Here is a 27697-nt window from a genome sequence, read left to right as displayed (position 1 = left end):
TTTCTGAATGCAGCTTCTTCCTGTTTTGGTGTGTCCACTCTCAGAATCCAGCCAAAATGCTGTGAGAGGTTCAAAAGAAGCTGCCATCTGTAAAATGTCAAAGTTCTAGTCAACAGCTCAGGTCCTCTCACAGCCATGTGAGAGGTTGGCTCCAGTGAAGACAGGGGTCCTCTCATAGTGATGTGAGAAGATGGCTCCAAGGACTGCTCAGGCTATCCCTAGCCCACTGTTTTTCCTACTAGGGTGGTTTTTAACTTCAGTGCTAGGGATCAAGCTAGGTCTTCTGCATGCTATGAACTGCCACCACAATACCAATGCAAGTAGATTCTGTTCATAGCTACTTTTGAGTACAGTAATTAGTGACAATGGAGGGAGTGTCAAATACTGGATGTTTACACTGACCAGTAGCTGTCTAAAACAGATGCAGACCAGTATCTCTCAGTTATCTGTTCTAATGTGCTGCAACCACTATGTTCCTAGACCACAGGCTGTGCTGGGAGTCAACTTACAGCACTCATTTAGGAAAGCAATTCTACAATTACTTTTAACATAGATTCTAAAAATTACTGTATTTGTTAATTTTCTAGGTTCATTTATGTTACTGAATTCAATTATTCAATTGGTATCGTAATTTCTCTAACTTTTAAACCTTTATTTCATGTAAGCAAGCTTAACAAAAAGTTCTTTAAGATACCATTTTAAAAAGTTAGAAGAAACAAACTAAGTTTTATTTTCCAATTCTAATTTTAATACAGACTGAACAAACAAACAAGCAGAAGTGGGAAAACTAGGTGTATAAGCAGACACAGATGTACCAAATGTAAAACAATGAGTTATTAACACAACTATTTACATGCACATTTACAACAACCCTTTTATATAGGTTTACTTTTAGTTAGTTGGAAAAGATTTGACATTAGATAAAAACATTACTTAAACAGGGCTGAGGTGGTACATTATAGTAAAAGTATTAGAAAAGTGACCCTCACGGTATACCAATATAAAGCAGATGGAAACTTGAATGACAAATACCTAGTAAAATTCTCTAGTAAAAAGTCAATGCACCATGCAATGAAATAAAAATGAGTAAGCCATATGAAGAAAGCAGAATAATACTGTAGGATGGCGGGTAATGAAATTAGTCAGGTGAAGCAAACAAAACGCAAACCACTCCTGAATTGGAATAAATCCTCAATGAAGAGTCTTGGTTCCTTAGCTGGTGTCTAAGACCCACCCAACCCCACATTAATGACATTTAAAAGCCCTTGGTATCAAATAGCATCTACATATGTAAATAGGTTGTTTATAGACTCCAAGACTTTGGTGCTAAAGATTTTCATGATTGTGATTAGTACCTGAAACTCAATGTATAGAACATCAAATGCTAAACTAAAATAAAAGCTGTAGTAATCATATCTAAAAAAGAATGCTACATTTTTGCAGTAATATGTATTTCCAGGCTAAGACTTTTTAACCTCAAGAAAAAGAAGTTGAACAATAAGCATCTAACCAGCTAGCAAAATTTTCTTTCAACATTTCATTTATTTCAAAATCGATTTTATTGCAGCCAAAACAGTAGAATTAACTGTACATAATAAAACTATTATATATATATACACATTTAAGTTACAGGGAATAAAGTTTATTTTGGCAGGTAGTGTTAAACAAAATTAAAGTTGCATACATTAGTAACATAACTCAACATCCTTAATTTGGTATAAGTTTGACACAGTTTCTTGCTTTCCTGTGTTCTGCTAAATCACCATACCTAAACTTAAAAAAAAAAAAAAAAAAAAAACTGATATCCTCAAATTTAACTTTACTGTTTTCGCTTGCGCTCTGATTCCAAACAAAACTTTTCATAAGCTTCTTCAATCTCTGGGTCCATCTCATCATCGATATCATCCAAATATCTATAAAAGAAGTCAAAAATGATTCATGTGCCTTTCTGTTTTTCAAATCCAAAAATGTCTGGAGATGTTAAATGTACTTTCCGAAACAGAATTTTGTTATATTTTTAGGTATGTTCACTTAAAAGTTAATAAAAGGCTTGGCATATAAATTTACATCTTATTAATAGACACTTTAATTAGAATTATTTCAAATTTACCTATGACTTTTTTATTATTCCACTCAAAAAGTTGTATCCTTCCAGTGGTTATGTCTAGTTAACATCAAAACCTATATCTGCAAGGCTATTTCACAAAGGCAGGTCACTTTTCCACATATCTGAAACCAGCCTTGTGTAGCAGAAAGCTCCTTTTGAGATTATGTTATCCAGGTGGCCCTGTTCCCAAATACAGGAGTTTAAAATGATACAAAGCCTTGCGGCACAGTGGTACACTGTTGTAATCACAGCACTCAGAGATGCCTACGTGGATGTCAGGGAACAACTTTGTGAAATCAATTTTTTATTTCCACCCGACATGGGAATTCCAGAAAGCAAACACAGGTCACCAGGCTCGTGAAGCATGCATTTCTGCCAACTGAGCTATCTTGTTGGCCCCCCGAATGCTATTTCTATTCAAAACTTGGGCATAAAACCTTCATTTAAAAAGTGAGCAATAAGGGGCTTAGAAGGATGGTTCAGAGGAGAGCAATTGCTAGGAAGCACGGAGACAGACCTGAGTTTAGCAACCCAGCACCCAAGTTGGAAACCAAGTGTAACCAGTGGTTGTAACCCCAGATCTGGGGAGAAGGGACAGGCCTATTCCTGCAGGTCAGCCAGCCTAAGTGAGTCTGTTACCTCCGAGTTTAGCAAGAGAGCCTGACTCAACATTACGTGGACAGTGACTGAAAGAGACATCTGATACCTGCCGATCGCTTGCTTCCACATGCACACACACATGTACATTAAGAATACACACACACACACACACACACACACACACACACACACACACACACACACACACATACACACAAAACTATCAGTAATGAAAAAGAGAACTTACGGGTCACCAGCCCCTGATAAATCTGTTCCATTTTCTTCATAATCTGGAAAAAAGTCCTCTCTTTCAAGTAACTCTTGATACTTCTCTTGGTAATCTATAAAACACAGAAAAAAAAAAGGGGGGGCAGATAATCTTATGAAATGAACAGTGTTTACCCCATAAAGTTCTTAATGACTTTATACTAAAAATTACATAAAATGCTTTCATAAAACCTACATTCTTAATTGCCTTGCCTTTGTTTCACTGCATGCTCACAGACCCTAAAATATTTTTATATACTATTCTTTTAAATGTTAAGTACATTCTACAGTTGGTTGCTAAAGATTAAACCTAAGGTCTCCCTTATGGCATATAGCTACAAGTGAACGATAACCCCCAATCGACCTCTTTTTAACTTCTTTGAGAGGGGTCTCACCATGTAGCTCTGGCTATCCTGGAACTTCCTATGTAGCTCAATGGGCCTCACGCTCACAGAGGTCCTCCAGGCTGGATTAAAGGCATGTGCCACCACAGCAGGCTCTTTTTCACTTGTTGTCATTCATCATTTTTGTTTGTTTGTTTTTGGTGTTTTTGAGACAGTGTCCCTTTATCTGCCATCTCTTTATAGTGCTTTGGAACTCACTATGCCAACTAGGCCAGCCTTAAGCTCAGAGATTCTCCTGCTGCTACATCCAAGCACTCAGTGTGGGATTAAAAGTCTTAGCCACTACTCCTGGCTTGGTTTATCTCGAGCCAGGCATGTCTTTTAAACGTCCGGACTCTACAGAGTAGCTAGCATTACTGTCTTGCACCATACAGGCTAATCTTCATTCTTGTTTTGAAAGGTTATTACATCACTGGATGAGTTTTTTCCAAGACTGTCTTTATAAAACTCTAACTCAACACCAGGGGTTGGTGCCATTCCAATTTTGACAGATTAGAGAAAATTTAAGTATAAAAATTTCCTGCTATAAATCCAGAGGCTGTTGGTTTCAGCTGCCAAGGGGTTTTGCATTTAAACACACACACACACAGACAAGAGTGTTCAAGGCCCTGGTTCGGTGTTGAACAGGAAGACAGAATTCATATACCAATCTCTCATCGTTCATAAACATCTAAGGGTTGGTATCTAAAGGATGGATCTGCAGGAGCAACAAACAAAATAACAAACAAAAAAACCACCTCAGTGGCAAACAAAATTTTATTTTATGTTTGGGTTTGGAATGAGGCCTGGCACTCTGGAGAAACGGTTTATCCAGAGTTTGTAACAAGAGAATTGACCTTGAATTTCTACTTTCCGCATAAAGAAGCCTCAAGACAAAAACCAAACAAAAAGAACAAACAAAAAATATCCAACTTTTTCCAAGCTAGTGATATACCAGCAGTGCCTGGCAAAAGCAAATCTAAAATTATTTTTAGTAGATAGAGGTCCTAAAACCAAAGGGACAATAGGGTTTTAATCAAGAAAACAAAAGGTTAAAACACTACTGCATTCATACTGAAGCAGGTAGCAAGCCAAATGGTTTACGAAGACAAATGTGTGGAGACAGAGACGGCGAAGATGTGCTGAGTAAATGGGTATCTGAGCCTCTGGGAGAAGACCAGCTTCTGCGCAATGCTCTTCCTTACTGTTGTGTGATTCCTACACAGAGGGTTACACAACAAAACAAAGACTACATATAGAATGAGGAGAGAAAGGATTTGAAACTTTGAAAAAAAGTCAAGGTAATAATAATAATAATAATAATAATAATAATAATAATAATAATAGTAATAAAAAGCAAAAAAACAAAACAAAACAAAAAAACCCCCAAATTCCAAAAACCAACCTGAGAAAACCAAAGTGAATCTCTGTTAACGGTAGGAACAAATTTGACAAAATAGACACCAAAGAATCAAGTGAAGGATGATAACTCTGGAAAATTCTGCACAGAAGGAAGTCTTTCAATTGTTCTGTGAGAGAGGGCCTTCCTATGTTGCCTAGGCAGGTCTCAAACTCCGAAACTCAAAGGCTTCTACCCCAGGTTTCTGGTGTGGCCTCCATGCTCCAACTCTCCTGGCCAGCTTTTAAGAGATCTGTCCTACCAGAAACAGCATTATTTACATAAGAATAGTTAAGAATGGGTTATTGGTAAAGAAAGACAACTATATTAACAAAGAATCCACAAGAATAAATAGTATTCGGAATACTATAGGAAACTTATTACAATGAAGAGAGAAAAAAGGTTAATACCGGATATTGAGACAATACAGTGGAAAAATATTTAATACCTACTATATTCTCCATGTAAAACTTAGGTGGGTTAAAGGTTTAAATAGGAAAATAGCAAGCATGATTTTTAGGAGAAAATGAAAATGTAATTTAGTAAAACCAGTAAAATCAAGACTGATGAAACTTACAGCATGTCTATGGAAACACATCATACATAAAATGGAAAGAGAGCCATACAGCACAAAGGGATAAGCCTCATCCCTGGTCAAGATCATGTTTTTCTAGAATTTGTAAGGAATCACACATTTGTAAGACAAATGACCCAACAGAAATAAGGGAAAAAGCCAACCAATAGGCAATTTTCAAATGAAGACAAAATAAAACATAGGTTAACACCCAAGAAGAAATTCTGGATTTTTTAAAAAAAGATTTATTTTATGTATGTAAGAGAAGATACTGTCCCTGTCTTCAGACACACCAGAAGAGGGCATCAGATCTCATTACAGAGGGTTGTGAGCCACTATGTGGTTGCTGGGAATTGAACTCAGGACCTCAGGAAGAGCAGTGAGTGTTCTTAAACACTGAGCCATCTCTCCAACCCCCGAAATTCAGTGTTATTAGTCACGAAAATACGTCCAATTTCACAGGACTGGAATGACAGAAGTTATATCTAATAAGCACTGCCAAGAATAAAAACAAAAGTCCTCTAAGACACAGGTTAGAAAACTAAGTGGAATGATCAGGCTGAAAAACTATCCAGCAACAGCGCCCAACTTAGAGAAACTGAACATGCTTGCGCCTGTAACTTAGAGAAACTGAACATGCTTGCGCCTGTAACTTCGCTCTACTTTTTCATCCTAGAGACTCCTCTGCGCCGAGGCATGGGACATTCAATGCTTGTTATTTAGAGGAAACAACTGGAGAAATCCTAGTTACAGTCGGCTGTAGTTTGTATTAAATCAGAACTCTCAGTCTACAGTCCCACCTGTATAACGACTACTGCATTTTTTCTAAAATAACCCTTTATTGGAAGGTATGCAGAGATTTGGATTTTAATGACTTTGAACTGTAGATACAATGCAATCTATAAGTACTAACATTAAAATAAGCTGCTAACTAGTCAGTCAACTAGAATCATCTTTGCCTTCTATCCTAATCATCAGAAAACTTAAGACGAAAACACACAGTAGGAGGAAGTACAAAATAAAAATGGCTGCACTTCGTGGAGGTATGAAATCTTTGAGAAAGTAACAAGATACTACAAACTAATTCCTTAAAATGGTCCCAAGTAATCTACATAGGACAAATTGTAACCTTACAAGTTTAGAACATATGAAACCCACCAAGAAAAACCATACTTTGTACTGTGTCAAGGAGTGGTTTTATGTAATTTATCACTTAAGAAAAACGGGAAAGTAACTGAGACAACATACCTGGGTCAGCTGCAGTAAAAGGAACACCATCAGATGTATAAAATGTTGGTTCATTCTAGGATAAATCCAAACGATAAAAATCGGCACTCATTTTAAAGTACACATGGCCTGAGTGTTCCATCACCCACAATCAAATTATACACAGTAAGCACCCCTACTTTCTCGACAGCCCCTATGCTTCGCTGGGCATGCACATGGTTCTTATATTTCCATTTGTCCCCTCACCCTCCTGTAGTTCTAAGGCCCTGCTGTCGTGTTTGATTCATTCCTGGATGAACTGCAACTTAATGTTGACTTAGTTTAGTTTTATTTTCTTAATATCCTGCCACTTAAAGAGTTTACAAGATTGGGGTTGAGTATTTCTCTGTAGCTGCTTTATTTGGTAATGTCAGAAGTTATATGGTAGAGAACATCTGAGACACAGAAATGTGGTTATAATGCTGACCCATGCATTATCACTATTCCTTCCTTAACAACGATGTATCTTGGTTTAGTCTCCTTTTTACTAGAAGGTCTCTATTTACATGATCTGCTGGCTTCTGTGGCAATAAAAAATTTAATAGGCACTGAATTATGAGAATAGCTTTATCTAATGCAAACAGTTTCCAAAGTAGAATTCATCATGTGGTGGCTTGATTAAGGAGGGCTCTCATAGGCTCATATGCTTGAATACCTGGTTCCAATTGGTAGAACTGTTTGGGAAGGATTAAGAGGTGTGGTCTTGTTAGAGGAAGTGTCACTGGTGGGCAGGGTGTGAGGTTCCAAAAGACTCTCAAGCCATCATTACAAGTGTGCTCTGCCTTCTGTATATGAACTGAGATATAAGCTCCCAGCTGTCCCTGCCGGTGTCTTTGCTCAGTCATAGGCTCTAACTCTCTGGAACTGTAAGTCCAATTAAATGCTTTCTTTTTAAGTTGCCTTGGTCATGGTGTTTTATGACAGCTATAAAAAAGTAAACTAAAACAAAGCATTAAGTGAAACTTAAAATATAAATACTGGCATACCATGAAGTAGTTAGGGTCATTTTCAGGAGTAGCTTCTCTGTATGTTGAAGTTGCATGGACCCTGCCCCAGTTACTTGATCGAAGTTCAACAAGCTTCAAGAGCATCTGTTTTACATCTCTACAGACAAAAAGGTTTTAAAAAGTGAATTTGCATCTACTGCAAATGCTGTCAGGCTCTATACTTCCAGTGACTTAAAATGCTCAATTTATTTAACGTAGGTACCAATGTTTTAAATTTCTAGACATTTTCAATGACATAATTCACTGTATTATTTTTACTTAAAAAAAGAAAAAGAAAAAAGCTTGAAGCTGGCATACGCTAGCGGCATACTCCTTCAATCTCAGTACTTGGGAGGCAGAGGCAGGTAGGTCCTTGTGTAGTCTGCCCTACTTAGCAAGTTAAAGGACAGCCAGAACTATATAGTGAGACCCTGTCTTAGACAAAAAAAAAAAAAAAAAAAAAAAAAAAAAAAAAAGCCAAACAAAGCAATACCTTTAAAATACGTTCTACTTTACTGACTATATGGTCATGAATTCTACTAGTGTCTTATATTACTTATGGTAGAATTCACTGCATAAACACTGGGTCCATGTTTAAAGTCATAATATTCTTTCTTAACGAATTCATCATATCTTACCACAAAGAAAATCTTAAGTTTTCAATTTTAAGTGTAGCTGACAAAATTTATTAGAGAAACCATAGACAAAATACTAGATTCAACTACTCTTTGAAGTACACAGATTTAAAGAACAGTAAGAAAATAATAGAAGACTAAGATCTACTGGCTTCTTTTCCTACCTGCTGCAGTTTGCATCTAGGACAACATTTTCAATTCTCTGAATTATTTCTTCCATATCAGTTTTCCCCTTTTCCTTCCAAGTATCTTCTAAAACTGACCCTGTCAACTAAAAAGCACAGATGTCAGAAAAACCAGAAATAAAGTAAAAGAGAAATTTTAAAAAATGTATTAACAAAAGCTGGAACTTTTTCTTAACAAAATGAATTAAATGATTTGGTATTTCCAATTATTCTCTGCCTACTGTCTATTCAGAGACTTCTACACTATCTCTGCTTTCCTTTGATTAATTAGAAAATAAAAGTATAAGGCTTCATATCTATAATTATATATTTCCTATTAAGATTGGACATTTAAGTCTGACTACCTCTTTTTAAAAAATAATTAACAGTGGAGTGTGACCTAAAAATTATAAATTGAAATAACCCCCTCCCTGCCAAAAAAATAAAAATAAAACAATAAAAATCAACAGCCGACAGTGGTGATACACACCTTTAATCCCAACACTTTGGAGGAAAAGCAGATGGATCTCTGCAACTTTGAAGGCTAGCCTCAAGTCTATAGAGCTATTCCAGGACAGCCAGATCCACATAGTGACACCCTCTTGACACAGACACACACACACACACAGACACACACACAGAGTAACTGTTTAAAAATGGCTATAAGCATGAAGGAATGCTTAAATTAACTACCGATAACTTCAAATTATAGTGAGGCTTTTTTAAAATTCATTCATGACAAACCCAACTGGTCATATTTTTCCCTGGAAGATGGAGAAAGGAATGCTGACTCATCACTAAGGAGAGTATACAGTAGCTCATCAAACTTTGATGTTAACTGTTGATATAAAATACTTATGCTCATGACCCTTTGAATCTGTTCAACGCTTTATTAAGTATCTGTAAAGAGATAATGAGAGACTACTAGCAATGCTCTAGCAGCCAAATAGGAAACTGCCCCAATTTTTATTAAAATAATGGATGAATGATGTATTTAAATACAATACAATACAATACTAAGAAGTTACTCAATACAGAGCTAAAATCTCTCTAGAGTGATTAAGATACTTCATCTGGGAGCCAAAAACTAAAGCTGAAATAGACTAAGAATGTTTTTGTAAGGACACATAAGCATAGACAGGGAAGGGAGTTTACAAATGGGCTGGGGTGAAGGATTTCCACTTTTTCTTCTAATTTAATCCTTATATACTCAATATACTATATTGTTTCTAACTTATTTGAAAGCCAAATGTAGGATGCCAACTATTTAACTTTAAAACTTAATCTTGAATTTGTGAACTACACATACTTTCCATCTTCTAAATTATGTATCAAGTGGGTGAAATTACACTTAAGAGTATAAGTTGGTGAGATGGCTCAGCTGGTAAAGGCACTGGCAGCCAGTCCTACAACCAGAGTGCAAGTCCCAAAATCTACAGGGTAGAAAGGAAAACCCTCAAGCTGTCTTCTGACTACACAATAAATGTTTAAAAAAAGAAAGAAAAAGAAAAATTAAAGAAAAAAGAAAATAAAAACCAACCTTTAGCAACTTTACTGCACAAATTAAGTTGTCATCCATAGGATTAGAGAACAGAGCATTCAGCAGTTCCCGAAGACCAACCTGAAGAATATCTGCTCTTGTGACCTGTCCATTCGTCCCTTTAATCTTTAGGAGAAAAAATAGACAATTAAAGCAACAAGAGTAAAATGTGATAGAGACATATAGAAGTAGTCTGTGAAGGTTGCAAAAATAAGTATTTGGGTTAAATATAAAAAAATCTCAGGAATACACTGCAGTTAACTTCATCAAATTAATTATAATTGTTCTCTACATAATTGAGACCTTTAATAAAACTGCAAATCACAGGTAAAATTTAATTTTTATTCATTACATATAAAACAAACATATAAGTCCACTTCAATACTGCTGCTTCACCAAACATGCTGTAATTTAGGCTATCATTTAAAAAATATTCAAGTTTTTTTATGTGTTTGGGTGTTCTGCCTAAATAGATTTCTGTGCAAAATGTATATGTCTCCTGCTCATGGAAGCCAGGAAGAGTTGGATCCTTTGGAACTGGACAAAAAGTTCTAAAGCAGTAAGTGGGTACTGAGAATCAAATTCTGGTCCTATGGAAAGGAAGAGATGGGTACACTGTAGCTGTCTTCAGACACAGCAGAAGACGGATCTCATTACAGATCTTGTGAGCCACCATGTGGTTTCTGGGAAATGACCTCTGGCAGAGCAGACAGTGCTCTTAACTGCTGAACTATCTCTCCAGTCCCTTTGCTTTTTATACAAGTTAAAACTACCCCCTTTCTATATTAGACCACTTCACTAACTCATGTGTAGGACTAGTGCTTTGCCTCCATACTCCCCATAGAATTAGCAGCCTTATCATTGCCACACAGGAGATGCTAAATGGCTTTTTTGTTTGTTTTTTTGAGACCAGGTTTCTCTGTGTACCCCTGGGTTTCCTGAACTCGCTCTGCAAACTAGGCTGGATTGGAACTCATAGAGATCCACCTGCCTCTGCCTCTCAAGTGCTGAGATTAAATGTGTGCACTGCTACCATCCATCTCTGAGCGGCATTCTTTTCTTTTTTTCCTATCTACTTATGTATTTTACATCCCATCGCAGCCTCCTTCCTCCCTCCTCTTCTCCCAGTCCCACCCTCTCCACCATGGGTACCAACCTCTCCTCTGTGAAGGGAACACCTCTCCCACACCCCCCACCATGGGTACCAACCTGCCCTGGCACATTAAGTCGCATCAGGAGTAGGCACATTTCTGAGTGGCATTTTAACATGACTTCATAAGACAAAGATGGATTGGATTTATTTTTATTTTCTGTACATGAGTTTTTGCCTGTATGTATGTCTGTATGTATGTCTGTATGTCTGTATGTCTGTCTGTCTGTCTGTCTGTATGTATGTATGTATGTATGTATGTATGTATATATGTATGTATGTGCATCATGTGTGGTATCCACAGGTCTAAAAAGAGTATTTGATTCTCTGGAACTAGAGTTGCAGACAGCTGCGAGCCACCCATATGCTGGCTCTCAGTCTTTCACAAGAGTAGATCTAGATTTCCAGCCCCCTGAATGTGACTTAATTTAAATTGGTGTTTTTATTTATCTTACAAACAAATAAAACTAAAAAAGAAATATACAAAGACTTTTAAAGTGTTATCCTTTTATGGTTAGAATAACCCAGCACTGAAGCCATGTGTGGTGCCCACACCTGTAATTCTAGCACTTGGGAGGCCCCAGCAGGAGCAATGCTATAAGGGTGATGCCAGCCTAGCTGACACGTGAGCTTCCTGAGAACATAGCGCTTCTGAAAATTCAGTTATTACTTTGTAACATCCTGCTCATGAGTAGAGAAAATGTTATCAGTGTTCCATTCAAATATAATTAAGTACAAAACGATTTGCTTTCCCTCCTATTTCCCTCCTTTTACTTTTGCTTAACTTTAACAGGTTCTCACTACGTAACCCAGGCTAGCCTCCCAAGTACCAGGATTGCAGGCAGTTATCACCTGCTATCACTGCACTAGTTTTTCCCCATTTTATTTTTGATGGTGGAAAGTTACCATGAACAAAATTCCTTCCTGGAATTTTATGTGTTGGAGTCTTAAGTCCTAGTAAGAAATGCTCTTACCTCCAGGTTAAGATATAGTTCTCCCAGAAACAGGACAAACGCATGAAATCGTTTTCGAGTCACTTCATCCCCTTTGGCAGCTTGGTCTTTTGCCTCATACTCCGTCCGGCACCTAAAGAAGACGTAGCTTTTATTCTCTCACACCTAATGAAGACGCATCTTTTATTATCTCACACTGTTTTTGTCTCTCCAACAGTAAAACAAGCTGGTCTGTTTACCCACAGCAATGAGGGCAAGGACTGCCCTGACCTCTCCAAAGGCTGCAGTTTGAGAAAATGGCAGGAATAAGTGCAGTAAAACTATTGGACTATTGCAGTATTAATAATAAAGACTTCACAAGGTTCAGAACATCCTAGTACTAAAAACAGGAAGAAAAAATTATTTAATGTCTAATAGGTCTTTTTACTAAGAAGAACTGAACTTTGTTTTCTTCGACTTTTTTTTAAAAATAAGAATGTATGTATATATCCAGTTCAGCTGAAGGGTGAAAAAAAGAGTCCTTAAGGTTTTTCTTTTCTTTCTGTGTGTGTGTGTGTGTGTGTGTGTGTGTGTGTGTGTGTGTGTGTCACTGGAGACCGAATCTGGGCTTTGGATGCATAAGGAAAGGCAAGGCAAGGCAACCTCCTCAGCCCTTTTCATAATTTTTAGATACGTTTTTTGCTAAGTTGTCTAGGCTGCCCTTGAACTTAGCACTGTCACTTAGTAGAGCCATAAGATATTAAGACACAATGTATGTGCCCAAGTAAATCCTTACTCCCATACATGAATGATTTCACCTAACTATTTTCAACAATAAGAAGAACCCGTGTTTATTTCACAAAGGTGAAAAAACAGACCAGATTTCCCGCAATACCACTGCAACTTCACTTAGTCCTTTTCAAACTACTAAGGCAAATACTTTTAAGGGTAGAACTGTGCTGTTTCCCATTCACATTATTAGCACTTTCTCAAATCAGTATCTTTGACAGAATTACAGTACTGTAGGAGTTCACAATTGGAAAGAAAACTCAGAACAAAGAAAATTCAAAGAATGAGAACTTTAATAAGGTGGCCTTTCTGGCATCATACCCTGCTTAGATTCCACTTTCTCTGTCCAGATACCACAGTTTATACTTAATTACAGTAAGGGTAGTTTTTAAAAATATATGTAACTTTGCCATTTTTATTTTTCCAAATTGTATTTATCCAGAGCTATTTGAAAACATTTTCTTAAAACTTTATTATTCTTATATGTATGGGTGTTTTGTCTACAGGTATGTGTACCATGTTCATGCACTGCTCACAGAAGAAAAGAAAAGAATCCCAGGACTGGAGTTACAGAGGGCTGTGAGCTGTCATGTGGTTCTGGGAATCAAACCCAGGTCCTCGGGAAGAGCAGCCAGAGACTCAACTGCTGAGCTATCTTTCCAGCCCCACTAGGCTTTTTCTTACTCACTCTTAAGAGATCTCCTTTATTAATGCATAAAAAGAGCTCACTGCTATATATAAAATTTTGAATTTTACTTTACATTAATTTGACTTCTCACAAATGTAATTTATATTTAACTAATTTTATAAATCTAAGTTTGTGGTCTATGGGTACAATATCTTGCTTAAAATAGCTTTGAGAACCCAAGACTTGCCTACTCATTAAATACTTACCCCAGTTGCCTCATTTTAGTTTGATGTACTAACATGGTATAGGACAAGAACCCATCTCTCCTTTTTCTATTTCTATAAATGACTATCCCCTTTAGCTGCTAGCACAATTCATCTTTTATAAGTATTTTTAAAGTACCACCTTTATTTCTTTAAATTAAAATATAATTACATCATTTATTTCTCCCTTTCTCTCTCCTCCCATGAATTATTTCCCCCTTCAAATATATATGGTCTCTAGCCTCTTAATTGTTAATTGTTGTTACTTATGTATATGTATATATGTGTATGTGCGTGAGTATTCTGCTCAGTCTGTATGTTACTTGTATGCATACGGTATCAGGGCTGACTACTTCCCTAGGACTGCTAGATAGTCTTATGTCAACTTGACATATGCTAGAGTTATCTGAAAGGAGAGAACCACAATTGAGGAAAATGCCTCCATAAGATCTAGCTGTTGGGCATGTTCTTAATTAGTCATTGATATGGGAAGGCTCAACCCATTGTGGGTGGTGCCATCCCTGAGGGAGATAGGTATTTCCTGCGTTCCATAAACCCCCCATCCCCATTGCCTCTGCATCAGCTCCTGCCTCCAGGTTCCTGCCCTGTTTTGAGTTCCTGTCCTGACTTCCTTTGATGTTGAAAATCGATATGAAAGCACAAGTAAGCCCTTTCCACCTCAGGTTGCTTTAGTCATGGTGTTTCATCACAGCAACAGGAACCCTGACTACGACAATAGGGAAGATTATTTTTTTCCCACTCTTATACAGAAATATTTTATAACCATTATTATTATTATATTGTTGTTTTGGTATGTTATATGTGTGTGCACACACATGCAGGCATGTCCAGTAGAAACTGAACTCAGGACTTTGTACTCTAGTCCTGAACTACATTTCTAGCCTTCCACTAGATATTTAAAGAATTAGGGAACAAGTGATAAACTTTTTTTAAAAAAAGATTTATTTATTTAATGTATGCAAGTACACTGTAGCTGTCTTCAGACACCTGAGAAGGGCAGATAGTTGTGAGACACGATGTGATTACTGGGAATTGAACTCAGGATCTCTGGAAAAGCAGTCAGTGCTCTTAACCACTAAGCCATCTTTCTGGCCCCAATAATAAATTTATTAAATATGAAAATAATCTTATTGCTAAGGACCATTCAAATGATGAGAAATTTTTTTTAAAAGAAAAAATCAGTTTATATTTTCTTTTCTTTTCTTTTTTTTTGAGGAAGGATATCTCACTTTGCAGCTTAGGCTTGAACTTAAAGCAATCCTGGCTCAGGTATGAGCTACCACACACTAAGAAAATTAGTTTTTCCTTGTACTTCATAATCAATGCCACCTCTTGATATGTAATAAATACTAACTGTGTAATTCAAGCACTACTTCTACACTGTAACAAAAATACACAGCAAAGAAGATTCCACAAGAACTAAGAACTATTTAGACCAGATAATTAAAATTTTAGAGCTCTTAAAATAGCTATTATATAGCAATTAGAAAGACAACAACAAGTGACGGACGGAACATAACAAAAGTTCAGGTTTAATAATGCTGTGTGATGCAGGTGGTAGTTCAAATCAAACAGGAAAAAAACACGCATTATTCATTTTTATCTAACTTAAATTCTCAAACCAAAACTACAGAAGTACCTAAGAACACATCAGTAATCATTCTGATGATTCTGGGAAATAAAACCCTAAATCCAAAACCCAAATCAAAGGCTATTATAGGAAAACTGACACATTTGAGTGTAAGGTTTAAATATTTTAGAAATTAGCCTGGTTTGCCTATATTCCCCTGGAACTCTGTATATCATGAGGTCTTTAGAAAACATCAATGGTCAAATTCTATTATGTGTAATTTATGTTCACACTGACCTTTGAAGTAGCAATTGGCGGAAGTTGCCACTCTGTGGGCTAATTGTCAGATGATGGGACAGGTAATTACACAGGCGAGCTCCCATGTAAGAGAAATTTGGGATAGACGTGGCCTTTTAAAAAGAAAAATTCTGTATGACACAAATACATTATCATCAATTCAAACACGTAGCAATATTTTATGGAGGAAACCATTTTGGCTACCAAAATTATATAGTATATAAAAAAGGTTTTTGTTAGGCAAAAGGAAATTAATTCTCTCACTTAGCCTTATTATACTAAGAACCACAGTACAAAGAAAAACATTTAAGGCAACTTCTCTGATTCCTCATTTATCTGAGGTTACCAGAAAACAATTAGAAAATGTCCTGATGTTAACCCATTTTTGCTGAAAATACAGATATATATACAGCTGCTTGGGAACAATTATGAAAGACGAGAAAGAGAAACCAAACTATTGAGCAGCGTTGCTTCTCAGGGTAAGAGCACAAACTTTGGGACCTAGCAGTCCACAAGACACCCAAGTTTTCTGCTTTGTGACGTTGGCCACTACTAAAACCTCCCTGAGCTTCATTTTGACACACAGAAGTGATTAACAGCACTTGGCATGACATCTTAAAACACTTGGAATAAAAAGAAAAACAACTAAGCCACTTAAAAAGAGAATGAAAAAAAAAAAACAAAAAAAAAAAAAACAACAAAGCCAGAATATACTACATCTGGAAGAGAACATGATGTAGTGAAAACAACACCTAAGAAATCTGACTTCAGTTGCAGATTTTAGAGAACAGCAGATGACCCAGTTCACCACCTCATGGGAAATAGGAAAACACACTGGAGTGTTAAGAAGCCTGACTAAGGTCACAAAGGTAATCGACCACAGATTCTAGTCTAACAGATGGGCTGAAGCCTCTGTACCCTCCTCCAGATCAGTTTACTAGAGCAGACCAAGTCACTTAAACTTTTCTGCTCAGGATATATAAAGTATACAGAAGAATAACACTTTCAGCCATTGAGCTAGATTATTTGTACAATGCTTAGGATTATTAGAAACATAGCAAATGCTTTATGATTAATATTTTTTATTTCTAGGTTTTTTTTTTCCTTTCTCACATCTGGTTCATTTCGGGGGGTGGGGGTGGGGGACGACACTGATTTCTCCTCATAGAAATCCAAACTTCTATTTTCCCATTAATGGCTGTATATGTGATTTTCCAGTTTAAATACTATTTCTTGTCTCCCCACATCAGAAGATGAGATTGTAGATTGCACTTTACTTTAAGCTGCCCCACTTATTTCCCATTCTCTCCATCCGCAATCTTGAAAGCTTTGTTTTGGAGACAGAGTATATTCTTCTTTAATTGAAATTTCAAGAAGAATGCCCCACATTTGAGGTAGAGGATGATAGCAGTCATGTGCACAAATTCAAGGTCCACTGGGAAATCTCAAGTGTTAAAATTTGAAGATCCAATCACAATTGTTACTCAAGAAGACTTACATCTTTCCAGGCTATCTATTTTTCTTCTTTGGTCTTATGTGGTAGAATTAAGTGATATACTTGAATGATTAAGACAGCCTTCCTAATCTTGATACAGACTAAGGATGACACAACCTCTTAGAAGAGTGATGTCTTTGCATATCATCTTTGTAATGCATGGTTTTCTATACATGTTAATAATTATTTGGGAATGGTAAAAAAGAAAGTTCCTTAACTTTTAAAATTGTACTGAAGGCAATTTTAAAAATAAAGTTTTGGGGGAAAAAAAATACTGTCTGATACAGTTTGAACCCTTATAATGGCACTAAATGTATCACTGCTCAATACATGGCGATAGAAGCTGAATATTGTATGATAAATGTCAATTGTGAAGTCTTTCAGGAATTAAAATCCAAAACCTAAGAGTGGACATGGCCCAATCCTACAGCCTGGAAGATGGAAGCAGAATTTCCATTAGTTTAAGGCCAGTCTGGGATAGTGAGTTCTAGGCCAGCCTGAATACAAAGTGAGACCTTCTGAAAAGCATATGAATACATAAATTAAGACAAGAAAAATGTTTGAAACTTAATTTTTGACTATTTTGCAATCTGGCTTATTTTTATTTATCTCAGTGCTGAGGACTAAATTCTGGGTCCTGTACTTGCCTGGTTGGTCCTTGGCCACTGAACTCAATCCTCAACACCACTTTGGCTTTTTAAAGACAACTCATTTGTGAGGCAAAAAAAATTCTCAACTTTTTTCTCCCTTTCTCCAATAGTCCTACATAATTAAACACAAAGAGGGGAAAACCCTACAACTGTTTTGTGTATGTTAGTTCCGATGCTACAAAGTGGGAGTATGTGAGGGTGGGTATGTGATTCTTGTGTAGACTTCTTTGTCAGAGCCTAAAGCCCCTTTCTGTGCTATTACTTATGTGTAAGCCCGGCTTCTGTAGACCACAGCTATGCAGGCCAATCTATGGTGTGGCCTGCCTCTAGCCTGGGACCTCTTAACTATTCGAATTATAGGCAGACTTCAAAGCTCCTATTAACCATAAAACATTAATGAGTTTGGATGAAACAGACAGTAACCTAGTCTCTTTCAAAGAGTATCCGCATTCTGGGCTCCAGAGAAACTCCCGGCCACCCCTGGCTACGAGCCTGCCTACCTGTTGGTAGATAAGCTCCACAAGTTCTTGCAAAGCATCGTCTGTTGTGACCCATCCATTCAGGGTTTCTGCAAACTGTTCGATTTCTGTTTCAAAACTGCCAGGCTGTTCTGTAAGATGATTCAGAAAATCCTGAACGTATTCTGATAGAGTGGGATAATCCTCACAACCATCCTCATAGGATTCCTACAGTTCAAAAATGAAAACAAAAACAAAACCAGAATAATTCATATAACTGGCTTTCAGTTGAGGCAGTCTCTAGCAGTGAGTTTTGGTTAGTACCTTGAGTAACTTTAAAGATCAGAAACTAAGTGCATGCAGTTATTAGTCTCCCTTGCTAACCTAAGTGTTTTTAAAATCACTATAATAAGCAATATAAAAAGAATCTAGGGCTGGAGAGATGGCTCAGCGGTTAAGAGCACTGACTGTTCTTCCAGAACTCCTGAGTTCAAATCCCAGCAACCACATGGTGGCTCACAACTGTCTGTAAAGAGATCCGATGCCCTCTTCTGGTGTGTCTGAAGACAGCTACGGTGTACTTATATATAATAAATAAATCTTTTAAAAAAAAAAAAAAAGAATCTAGTTACAGATGAAATAAACTCTAGTTACAAATTTGCATTAAAACTGATGGGAAAAGATGGACCAAACAGAAACCAGAATTGCCAACCCAGAAACATTCACTATACTATTCTATTCTGTACATCCTCGAATGAGTTTAAGACTACATCTATATTGAAAGAAAAAATACCCTCCGAAATTAGTATATGTCATTTATTTGTTGATACCCAAGGAAGGGGAAACATATTTAAGTGTTTAAGTATAAAATTATATTATAATGTATATAGTAGGAGACTTTCTGGCGGCTTTATGTGGTTTCTAACCAATCTGGATAGTAGCAGTAGTTTTAAAACACTATTTTTCTCACTGAAATATTCCATTTTTCATAGCTGCTAACCTTGTAACTAGTGCCAGGAGTCTTGATAGAATTATGTAAAATTCTAGCAGGCTAGAATAACATAACATATCCCTCTCGCTCTTATCACATGGAATACTATCCAAAGCATGCTAAAGTTTATCTCTTATGCTCAAACTCAAATTAGAAATAATAAGCAGAACAGAGAAGTAGTTTATGAAGGACTCTAAGTTCTAGAGTCAGTGAGTACAAAGAATAGCACACCAGGCCAACCTTCCTGTGATGGAGCTCCTCTTTCTGATATGGCTGTACCTCAGCCTTTCAAGAGACACACCAGTCACTCCAGAACTAGATCGTCACACTACACAGTAAGACTGAATCTGAGATCAAACCACATGCTGAGTGACCACTAAGTGACAAACTATATCGTACTTCTATGACAATTATCTGCCGTGCACAGCAGGCAAAGTTAAAATTCCATTCTCATAATCCCACGATGTAAGGTGCATTCAGATATGGAGGTAATTATGGAAAACATGGCCAGACAGTCTTGACAGATAATATCTGGAAGCAGGTAGACAAAAGCTTAGTGGTTAAGAGCACTTGTTGCTGTTGTTCAGGATGTGGGTTTAGTTCCCAGCACCCATATGGTAGATCATAATAACCACCTCTTTACCTCTGTTACAGAGGATCCAATGCCTTCTTCTGACCTCTGCAGCCACCAGGCATGCATATGGTCCACACATATTACTTGTTCACACAACATCCATACATACAAAACAAAACAGATTACTAAAAATGTTAAAGTAGGAACACCTGAACTGACTAAAAGTGCAAACAAAATCCCTTCCCAACTTGTCAGAAATCGGTGGAAAGATAACCTATGCAGGGGCAGATGCAGAATGTTGGTTCCAAAGAGGGAGAGACTTGGCTTGACACTTTTGAGGAACAAAATCAATAGCTAATGCAGAGGACTGAGGAAGGGATGGTGGCTGTTAAGAGTTAGTTAGATCCTGCTTGGTTTTAGGGGGTAGAATAAGGAGGCTAATTAAATGCAGTGCGTGTGTGTGTGTGTGTGTGTGTGTGTGTGTGTGTGTGTGTGTGTGGTTATACAAAGCAAAGCTGCACACAACTTGAATAATTTGTGTATGATAACAAAGCTAACTAAAAATTGTACTTTTATATCCTACACTATTCTCAAAATAACTACATATTAGAACACAAATTTGACACTTTATAAGTGTTAAGATATGTTTCTTGGTAACAAACAAAATCTATAAGCAAGATATTGGTTAAATTACATTTATATGGTGTGCTTTCATATAGCCACTTAAGAAAACAAGGCAGAATTTATATATCTAACATATAACTTATATTATATATATGGCAGGATATACATTTCCATCCTTCCAGAAACAGTCACAAGATAATCTGTTAAATGAAAAGAGCATATATAATTTTTTTTTTTTAAGAAAGGGACTTATTTGTACAGACCCATCAACATTTCAGCAAAGCTAAACAATTTAACAACACATCTGGAATGAAAACATTGTTCATATTATTAATACTTCCTCTTTATTGAAAAGTTGTGAAGCAGTTAAGCATAAAACATATTAACATGTATATTACCTATCTCAGTATTTCAGAATTAATAAGGTTTTGGTGGACATGGTCAGTTTTGGAGAGTTAAAAGAATCTTAATATAATGACAAGGAGTCTAAAGACAGCAGCTGATATTTTCTATCAAATGTCATTCACTGCAACAAAAGCACAGTTTACAGTGTCCAATTTCAGCTTTATATAAAGTCAACAGAACTCTCTAAAATAGAATTCAAGTCTGGTAAGTAAAACAAAGCTGTTCTGAATACAGAATAGAGGAGAGACCTAGGTCTGCCGTTGTACAGAGAGTTCTGAACAGAGGCATCCCACCTGGGCTTGAGTCGAGGCCTGCACTGCTTCTCTAGCCCCTCACCTTTCAAGGACTTCTTCTGTCTTCATCATGGAGACAACCAACTTATCAGTTGAAGAGTATTTTTTCAAGCTTTTTTCTTAGAGTTCTACGCAGGAGATTATAAGGGACCACTAGTTTACAAATGTACCTTTAATGAAGGTAGTCACTACGTACTGCAATGTCAAGAGGTCCTAATCCCAGGCACTGGGAGAGGGACCTGAGCAGAGACGGAGACTCTGGAGTAACTCAGACTACTTAGGTCATCAGCTGGATGAACCCCGAAAAGGATGGGGGCTGAGTCAACACAACCAAGTTCCTGCCCAAACCCTATTAGGAAAAAAACTATGTAAGATAATTATTTTACACTTTAATTTAAATATGAGATCCTTATGAAGTTAAGAAAAAGATCAAGCTACAAAGTCTGGAGTTCTAAAGAATGAGATTTGACGGTTATTCATACACGAGAAAGTAAGTATCAGAATTTGGGAGGAGGCAGGATTCACAAAGGAGGTAATAAAATGGAAAAACATTAGAGGCTGTGGTCTGAGGAGGAGGAGGATAGAGAAATATCAACTCAGAAATCAAAGGGCAGCTGAGTAAGGAAAAGTGATGATCGGTGTCAGGTTCATAGGTTAAAATCTGAAAGAGAATGTTAGCTGCAGTCTTAGAAATAAAGATGATTATACACAAAGACAGAACAAAACTAGTAATATTAAATATGTAGTTCTAGTATAATTATAAGAGATTTTATTAAAGATCACAAAAGGTAACTGACATATACCATAGGACACAGCATAGTCTTTTAAACTGAACAGATTATATTGTGTTGGGGCCTAAAATAAAGGCAGGTTAAGACGACTACATATTTAAAAAACAGAGGAGTATCATTTACAGTCATAAAAATAGCATCGACATACCTAGAGGGATCAACTGCAGAGACATGCATTCACTGAGCATCACAGAGTACCGATGACAATTTTTAAGAGAAAAAAAGGCAGCAGTAACTTGAAGGAAGATACTTTTAGGAAAAAAGCTTTTTTTTGTTGGTGATGGTATAGTAAGACACTAACATTTTCATCTCTTAACAAGGGCTTGATGAGATCCTATATGGAACCTTTTACCAGTAAGTAACCTATGATTAAATATTCATGGTCATATTAATTTGTCTAAGAAGCAACCATGAAGAGATGGATACAGTAACTTGCTAAGACAATATGAAAAGGAGGAAATTCTAGCAGCAGAGTGAGAAGGAATGAAGATTAAGAGCACACATAGTTGTGAAGGAACCTAAAAGGCACAGCAGAAACCACCATAAAGGTTTTCTGTGTGCATGCATGTGTGCACATTTGTGGGTCTGTCTATGCACGGAAGGCAGAGGACAACTTGTGAGAGTTGGTTCTCTTCATCATGTGGGTCCCAGGAACTGAACTTAGGTCATCAGCTTGGCAGCAAATCACTTTACCTGCAGGGCCATCTCACTGAACCAATTATGTATAAAGAACAGACTCAAGGGATTTCTGGAAACAGGAAGATTTCTAGAAAAGAACTTCCATAAAGACAGTTTTTTTACGCTGAGATGGCTCAGTGGTTAAGAGCACTGATTGCTCTTACAGAGGTCCTGAGTTCAATTCCCAGCAACCACATGGTGGCTCACAACCCTCTGTAATGGGATTGGATGCCCTCTTCTGCTGTGTCTGAAGACAGCAACAGTGTCTTTACTCATTCACAAATCAAAAAAAAAAGTACACTCAACAACAACAAGACAGTTTTCTCTGCTTTGTACTATATGACTATTGCTGACCCAGCATAAGTATTGAACTATGTGTGGAATGTGTGAATCTAGCTTACTTTGGGACATGGCTATTATACAGAAAAGATTTCCTTATAGGAACTTATATGAAAAGTTGGGGCTAATGAGGATTCTCTTGTTCTGCACTAAATGGACTAAAAAACATTTAACCTGGACTATGAGTAAACACTCATGTGAACTAGTAAAGTTGAGAAAATGTACTGGGGCATAGCAGCAAAAGCCCAAGCACTTACCCATGAAATTCATAAGAATTACAACACAAGAGTCATTCAGGGAAGAAACTGTTAATTAATGCTCTTATGCTTCAACCAATTTTGCTTTCAGAATTCCAGTCCATTATGGACTGAACAGAAATTAGGAAATATAGACTTTTCAATATCCAATTTAAATTTTGTCAACTAATTAAAACAATCTTTAAAACAAAAGGTCAGACAGGGCCAAAGAAGCTTCTAGTCCTTAATTTGTTTTGGTACACTGAATAGAGAAATTGTTACACTAATAAATAAACGAAAGAATTCCTAAAATACAACACTGATTCAAAGGAAGTGGTGGAGGGGTAGAGAAGATGGCTTGGTGGTTAAGAGGATATAACACGGGATTGGAGGGATTGCTCAGTGGTTAAGAGTACTGGCTGCTCTTCCTGAGACTGGAGTTCAATTTCAAACATCCACATGGCGGTTCACAGTTGTCATACATAATTCCAGTTCCAGAGGACCCAGCACCTTCACACAAACATACATGCAGGTCAAACACTAATACACATACACATACGTCATTAAGGAAGGAAAAAAAAAAGGGCATGTGTAAAGACCCAGTTCCTTTCCTAGCATCCACTGGCTACTCACAACCATCTTGTAAATCCATCTCCAAAGAGATCCGATTCTTTCTCTGGTCTGCTCAGACAAATGCACTCACTTGTACATAACCACAAACAAATATACTTATAATTGAAGGGTCATTTGAATTTTATTCAGGACTTTGAAATGAAAAACAACAACAACAAACCTGTATTCCTCCCATGATAAAATAAAATAGTTCACGGCAACAGGAAGGAAAATGAACGGGTAACTGGTTTTGGCTGCTAAAAAGTAAACATTCTCAAGGAGTTTATTCAACTACTCAAGCTCTTTAATGGTTCCTTCCATTTCTGAGCCAAATACAACTTTGACAACACGCCAAGCTACTCCTATTTACTTTTCATGACAATGGCTTTCTTCACCAAATCAACTGCTCTTCCGGCCATATTCATACTGTCTCCTGTCTAATCCCAAAGCTAAAAGATGAATGGAACTTCTATTTCTACAAAATTCAGAGTTTCCACACTGATCAAACATGAGGAGAACCAAATACAGATTACAGAAGGTATGCAGTCATTAATTTTAAGAAACCATAACTACTGGGATGGCTAAACAGAAAATACCAAGTTCTGACTAGAAAGAGCAGCAAGTAGCAAATCAGACACTGTGAGGAATGTAGACTGGGAAGGTCTTAGAGACGATGGCTGATTCTATTAAGGTTGGCTACTATAATTCTTCTTTTACAAACCAAGCAGAAATAAAGGCATATATCAGTCAGGACATAGACAAGATTCAGCACAATAGCCCCAAAGTAGAAATTATCCATTGATAAAGGAACAAATGGAACCCTGATACAGTCAAGTGATGTGAATAAATTATCTCAAATTATGTTACAATATAAATTTAGATGTAGAGCTAGAACAATCTAAAAAACTTCATTTATGTAAGCTTTGAAAAAATACTTTGTATGTCAAAATGGTGAGTCAGTACTCACACCCAAACACTGGGAACAGGGCAGCAGAGGAGAGGTGAGGTGAGAGGTTATCAAGCTCAAGGATAATTAGTAATACAAATCAAAACTATCTAAAGAAAACAAAACAAAGCTCAGTGGTTACCTTTGGGCATGAGTGATAATTTTAGGGATGAATGGGGCTTATTGTATGTTGATACTTTTCTGTTTGCTTGTCAGAGTTGTCTTGAGTGGTTAACTGTGAGCTGAGCCTTGTTCATTCTATTATCCAGTAAACTGAAGAGACTGAGAGACTTCTAGCTGAGGTATTACCAATCATCTTTAATTCACCACTGTCATGCCTCCCTTCTCTAATGCTAATCTCTCTGCATTGACTATTTTGAATTTAGTAAGCACAATGAGTTTCTTCCTATACATTTTAACCATACATTATGCGTCCTACTAATATGAAAACAAGGACCAATTAAGATTTGCTGCATTATTGACAAAGATTAAAAAAGTGCAGAAAGTTCTTTATACCTATGTATAGTATACTTATGTAGATGCTTTGCCAAAATCGCTTACATATTAAGCATGGTGAAGTTATACCTGTAATCCCAGATTTGGAAGGCTGAGCAGGACAACTGCCTTGCCTGCCTCAATCAAAAACAACAACAACAACAAAATAAAGACAACAAAACCCAATCAATCAAAGATTTACAATATTTCTGTATATAACATGTAACCTGCAACAAAAAATTGTTTTAACATAATGGACAAAACTTGCTCTAGAAATAAAGAGCCGAGATGTGTTTCTCAATATTCATAAGAATATCTACAGCAAAACGCTATTTAATTTACTTCAAAGGCCACACCAAAGAATTTTCTGCAACGTGACTAAAATCAATTTAAAGGAAGCTTTCCTGACTGCTCACTGTACAGGTTATCTAGAAGGTTCAGAAGTGGATTTTAGTTTTACAAATTGAAAATGTTTGACAGTGGGCTTTTCATACCAGGTTATTTTATATATTCTTTTTAAGTACTAGGAACACAACAGTGAAACGAGCCAGCAAGAATTCCCATTCACAAGCTTACACGCCAATATCTCATACATAACTGCAAATTATATTCCTAAATCATGACTTCGCTGAGTAAGATATTTCTGTGTGTAGTACAGAAAGCAGCCAGCATACTCTAGCGAGAATAACCACTTTATTCCAATAGTTTTACACAAGAGTTGTAGGAGGTTTAAAAAAAATGTACTCACTGTATAATTAGAAGAATAACCTGATGGGTAAAATTCGGGGGCGTTCGCAGACAGCTTAGACATTAGCACAGGAGCTACAACCACCTGGGGCTTAGCCATTGCTGACTCCGAGTTCTGCTGTGGGATTTTATCCTGTGAACTAGGTGGAGCTCTCTGGGGCCTCGTTTGTTCTGAGAAAGAAAAAGGAAAAGAAAAAGCAGTGCTAGATGTATTCATTCCTTTGTATATAGCAACTTACTACAGATTTAGAAACCGTCTGAGAACTTCCGGATTTTAGGAGTTAAATACAAAACGTAAGATCGTTAAGAGTCGTACAAAAGAGCTTGCAAAATGGAACAATAGCCTTGCTTTGGTTCGTGAGTGCACATACCTGCCTGCAAATCGAAAGTTCGAGGGCTTTTCCCACCCCTTCCCTCTCTAGTAAGGAGTTGGTTAAGAAGTGTGATGCTCGCCTGGGGCCCCGGGTTCACTAGAGAGAGGTAGGCGATTCTGACTTCCTCCCGGGACGCCAGACTAAGCACCCGGCCCGGGCCCCTCCCCCAGCCGGAGCGCACAAAGGATTCCAGCCACCACCTCCTTCCAAACCCAGTTCCTGGCTAGTCCCTACCCCGTGCCGAGCGGGCCCCTCGGGGAATGCTTTCGGAGAACCGGGGGGCGGATTCGGCGCGCCGGAGCTCGGCGTGCGCGAAGGCCCGCGGGGGAAAGCTGGCCCAGGAGCACCGGGGCCCCTCGAGCTGCTCCGTACCTGGGAGCGCCCCAGGCCGGGGAGGCCGCGCGGAGCCGGCGGGGGCCTCACTCTGGGCCCCTGGCGGCGGGGCGGTCCTGGGCTGGCGCAGCGGCGGCGGCTGCAGGAAGCCCGGGGCTTTGGGCTGCGGCGGTGGCTGGTGCTGCGACCGCTCCGCAGGCCCCGCTCCGTTCGGGAACCCGCCGCCCTCAGGCCCGCCCCCTCCGCGGCCCAGGCCCCGGCTCCGGCCCCGACCAGCACCTGGAGCCCGATCGAAACTGTCCGACATGCTCCTTGCTCTCCAACGGGGCCGCCGCCGCTGCTCCGAATAGGACGCGCGGGAGGCGCCGCGGGCCGCCTGTCACCGCTGTGCCTCACTCAGGCCTCATGGAGGAGGCCGGCGGGCCCTGCTCGGTCCTCCGCGCTCCGGGCCCCCGCCGACGCGCCGCAGCACAGCGCCCGCCTCCCCAGCTCCCTTCGGCTGGCGGACGCTCTCCCTTAAGCCCCACTTCCCCCTCCCGCCCACTTGCCCGCCCGCGGCGCAGTGGGGCCGAGACGGGTCACAGCGGCCCCCCGCGGCCCGGAGGCCCGGGGCGCGGCTGCCCTCCCGCCGGCTGGCGACGGTCGCTCGCGTTCGCGGATGGCTGGCTGGCTGGCTGGCTGGCTGGCGGGCTGGCGGGCCGGCGGGCGGGCGGGCGGGCAGGCAGGCTGGCTGGCGGGCGGGCAGCCGCGGCTTCACCCGGCCGCTTGGACGAGCGACGTCCGGGCCAGGAGGCGGCTCCGCTGACGGACGCGTTCGGCGGTCTAGGCTCCCGGGGTCGGGCTGAGGGATAGTTCGGGGGACGCTTACCGGGCGACTCCGACCTCCCCGCTGGTTCCTCTGGTGAAAAGTGCGAGACTGACGGTTGGTGCCAGGAAAATAATCCGGGGGGAGGGGGCGTGGGCGCAGCGCCAGGGTTCGCCGACGCGCACCTCAGTGGGCGCGCAGGTGTGTTCAGCGATAGCGCTCCGGCCGAACCCCGAGGCCTGGCGGCGAAGGGGGCCCGGGACGCAGCCCTCCCTCTGCC

General features: G+C 38.8%; 1 protein-coding gene across 6 annotated transcripts; it reads right to left on the bottom strand.

Moving 5' to 3' along the window:
• Window positions 1–635: 635 nt before the first annotated feature.
• On the bottom strand, window positions 636–27697 carry Paip1 (poly(A) binding protein interacting protein 1). 6 transcript variants are annotated; one of them, XM_087628386.1, is made up of 12 exons: window positions 26862–27130; window positions 26514–26728; window positions 25907–26076; window positions 18217–18402; window positions 15572–15684; window positions 12046–12157; window positions 9922–10047; window positions 8382–8488; window positions 7583–7700; window positions 6579–6633; window positions 2955–3048; window positions 726–1913 (listed from the first exon to the last, which is right to left on the bottom strand). In XM_087628386.1, exons 3-12 carry the CDS (start codon window positions 26003–26005, stop codon window positions 1820–1822), a joined length of 1104 nt encoding a protein of 367 aa, XP_087484512.1. In that variant the 5' UTR covers window positions 26006–26076; window positions 26514–26728; window positions 26862–27130; the 3' UTR covers window positions 726–1819.

Source organism: Rattus norvegicus, chromosome 2 (assembly GCF_021556685.1).
Source record: "Rattus norvegicus strain SHRSP/BbbUtx chromosome 2, alternate assembly SHRSP_T2T, whole genome shotgun sequence".
NCBI classification, from domain to species: Eukaryota; Metazoa; Chordata; class Mammalia; order Rodentia; family Muridae; genus Rattus; species Rattus norvegicus.
This window is presented reverse-complemented; position numbering and strand designations above follow the sequence as displayed.

Coding starts and splice junctions, on each gene's coding strand:
- Paip1 (XM_087628380.1), bottom strand. CDS start 26,919: ATGTCGGACAGTTTCGATCGGGCTCCAGGTGCTGGTCGGGGCCGGAGC. Junction 12,158..15,571: donor CGCCAATTGCTACTTCAAAG/GTCAGTGTGAAC, acceptor CGTCTTCTTTAG/GTGCCGGACGGAGTATGAGG. Junction 8,489..9,921: donor GTGCAGTAAAGTTGCTAAAG/GTTGGTTTTTAT, acceptor TGTGCTTTTTAG/TTGACAGGGTCAGTTTTAGA.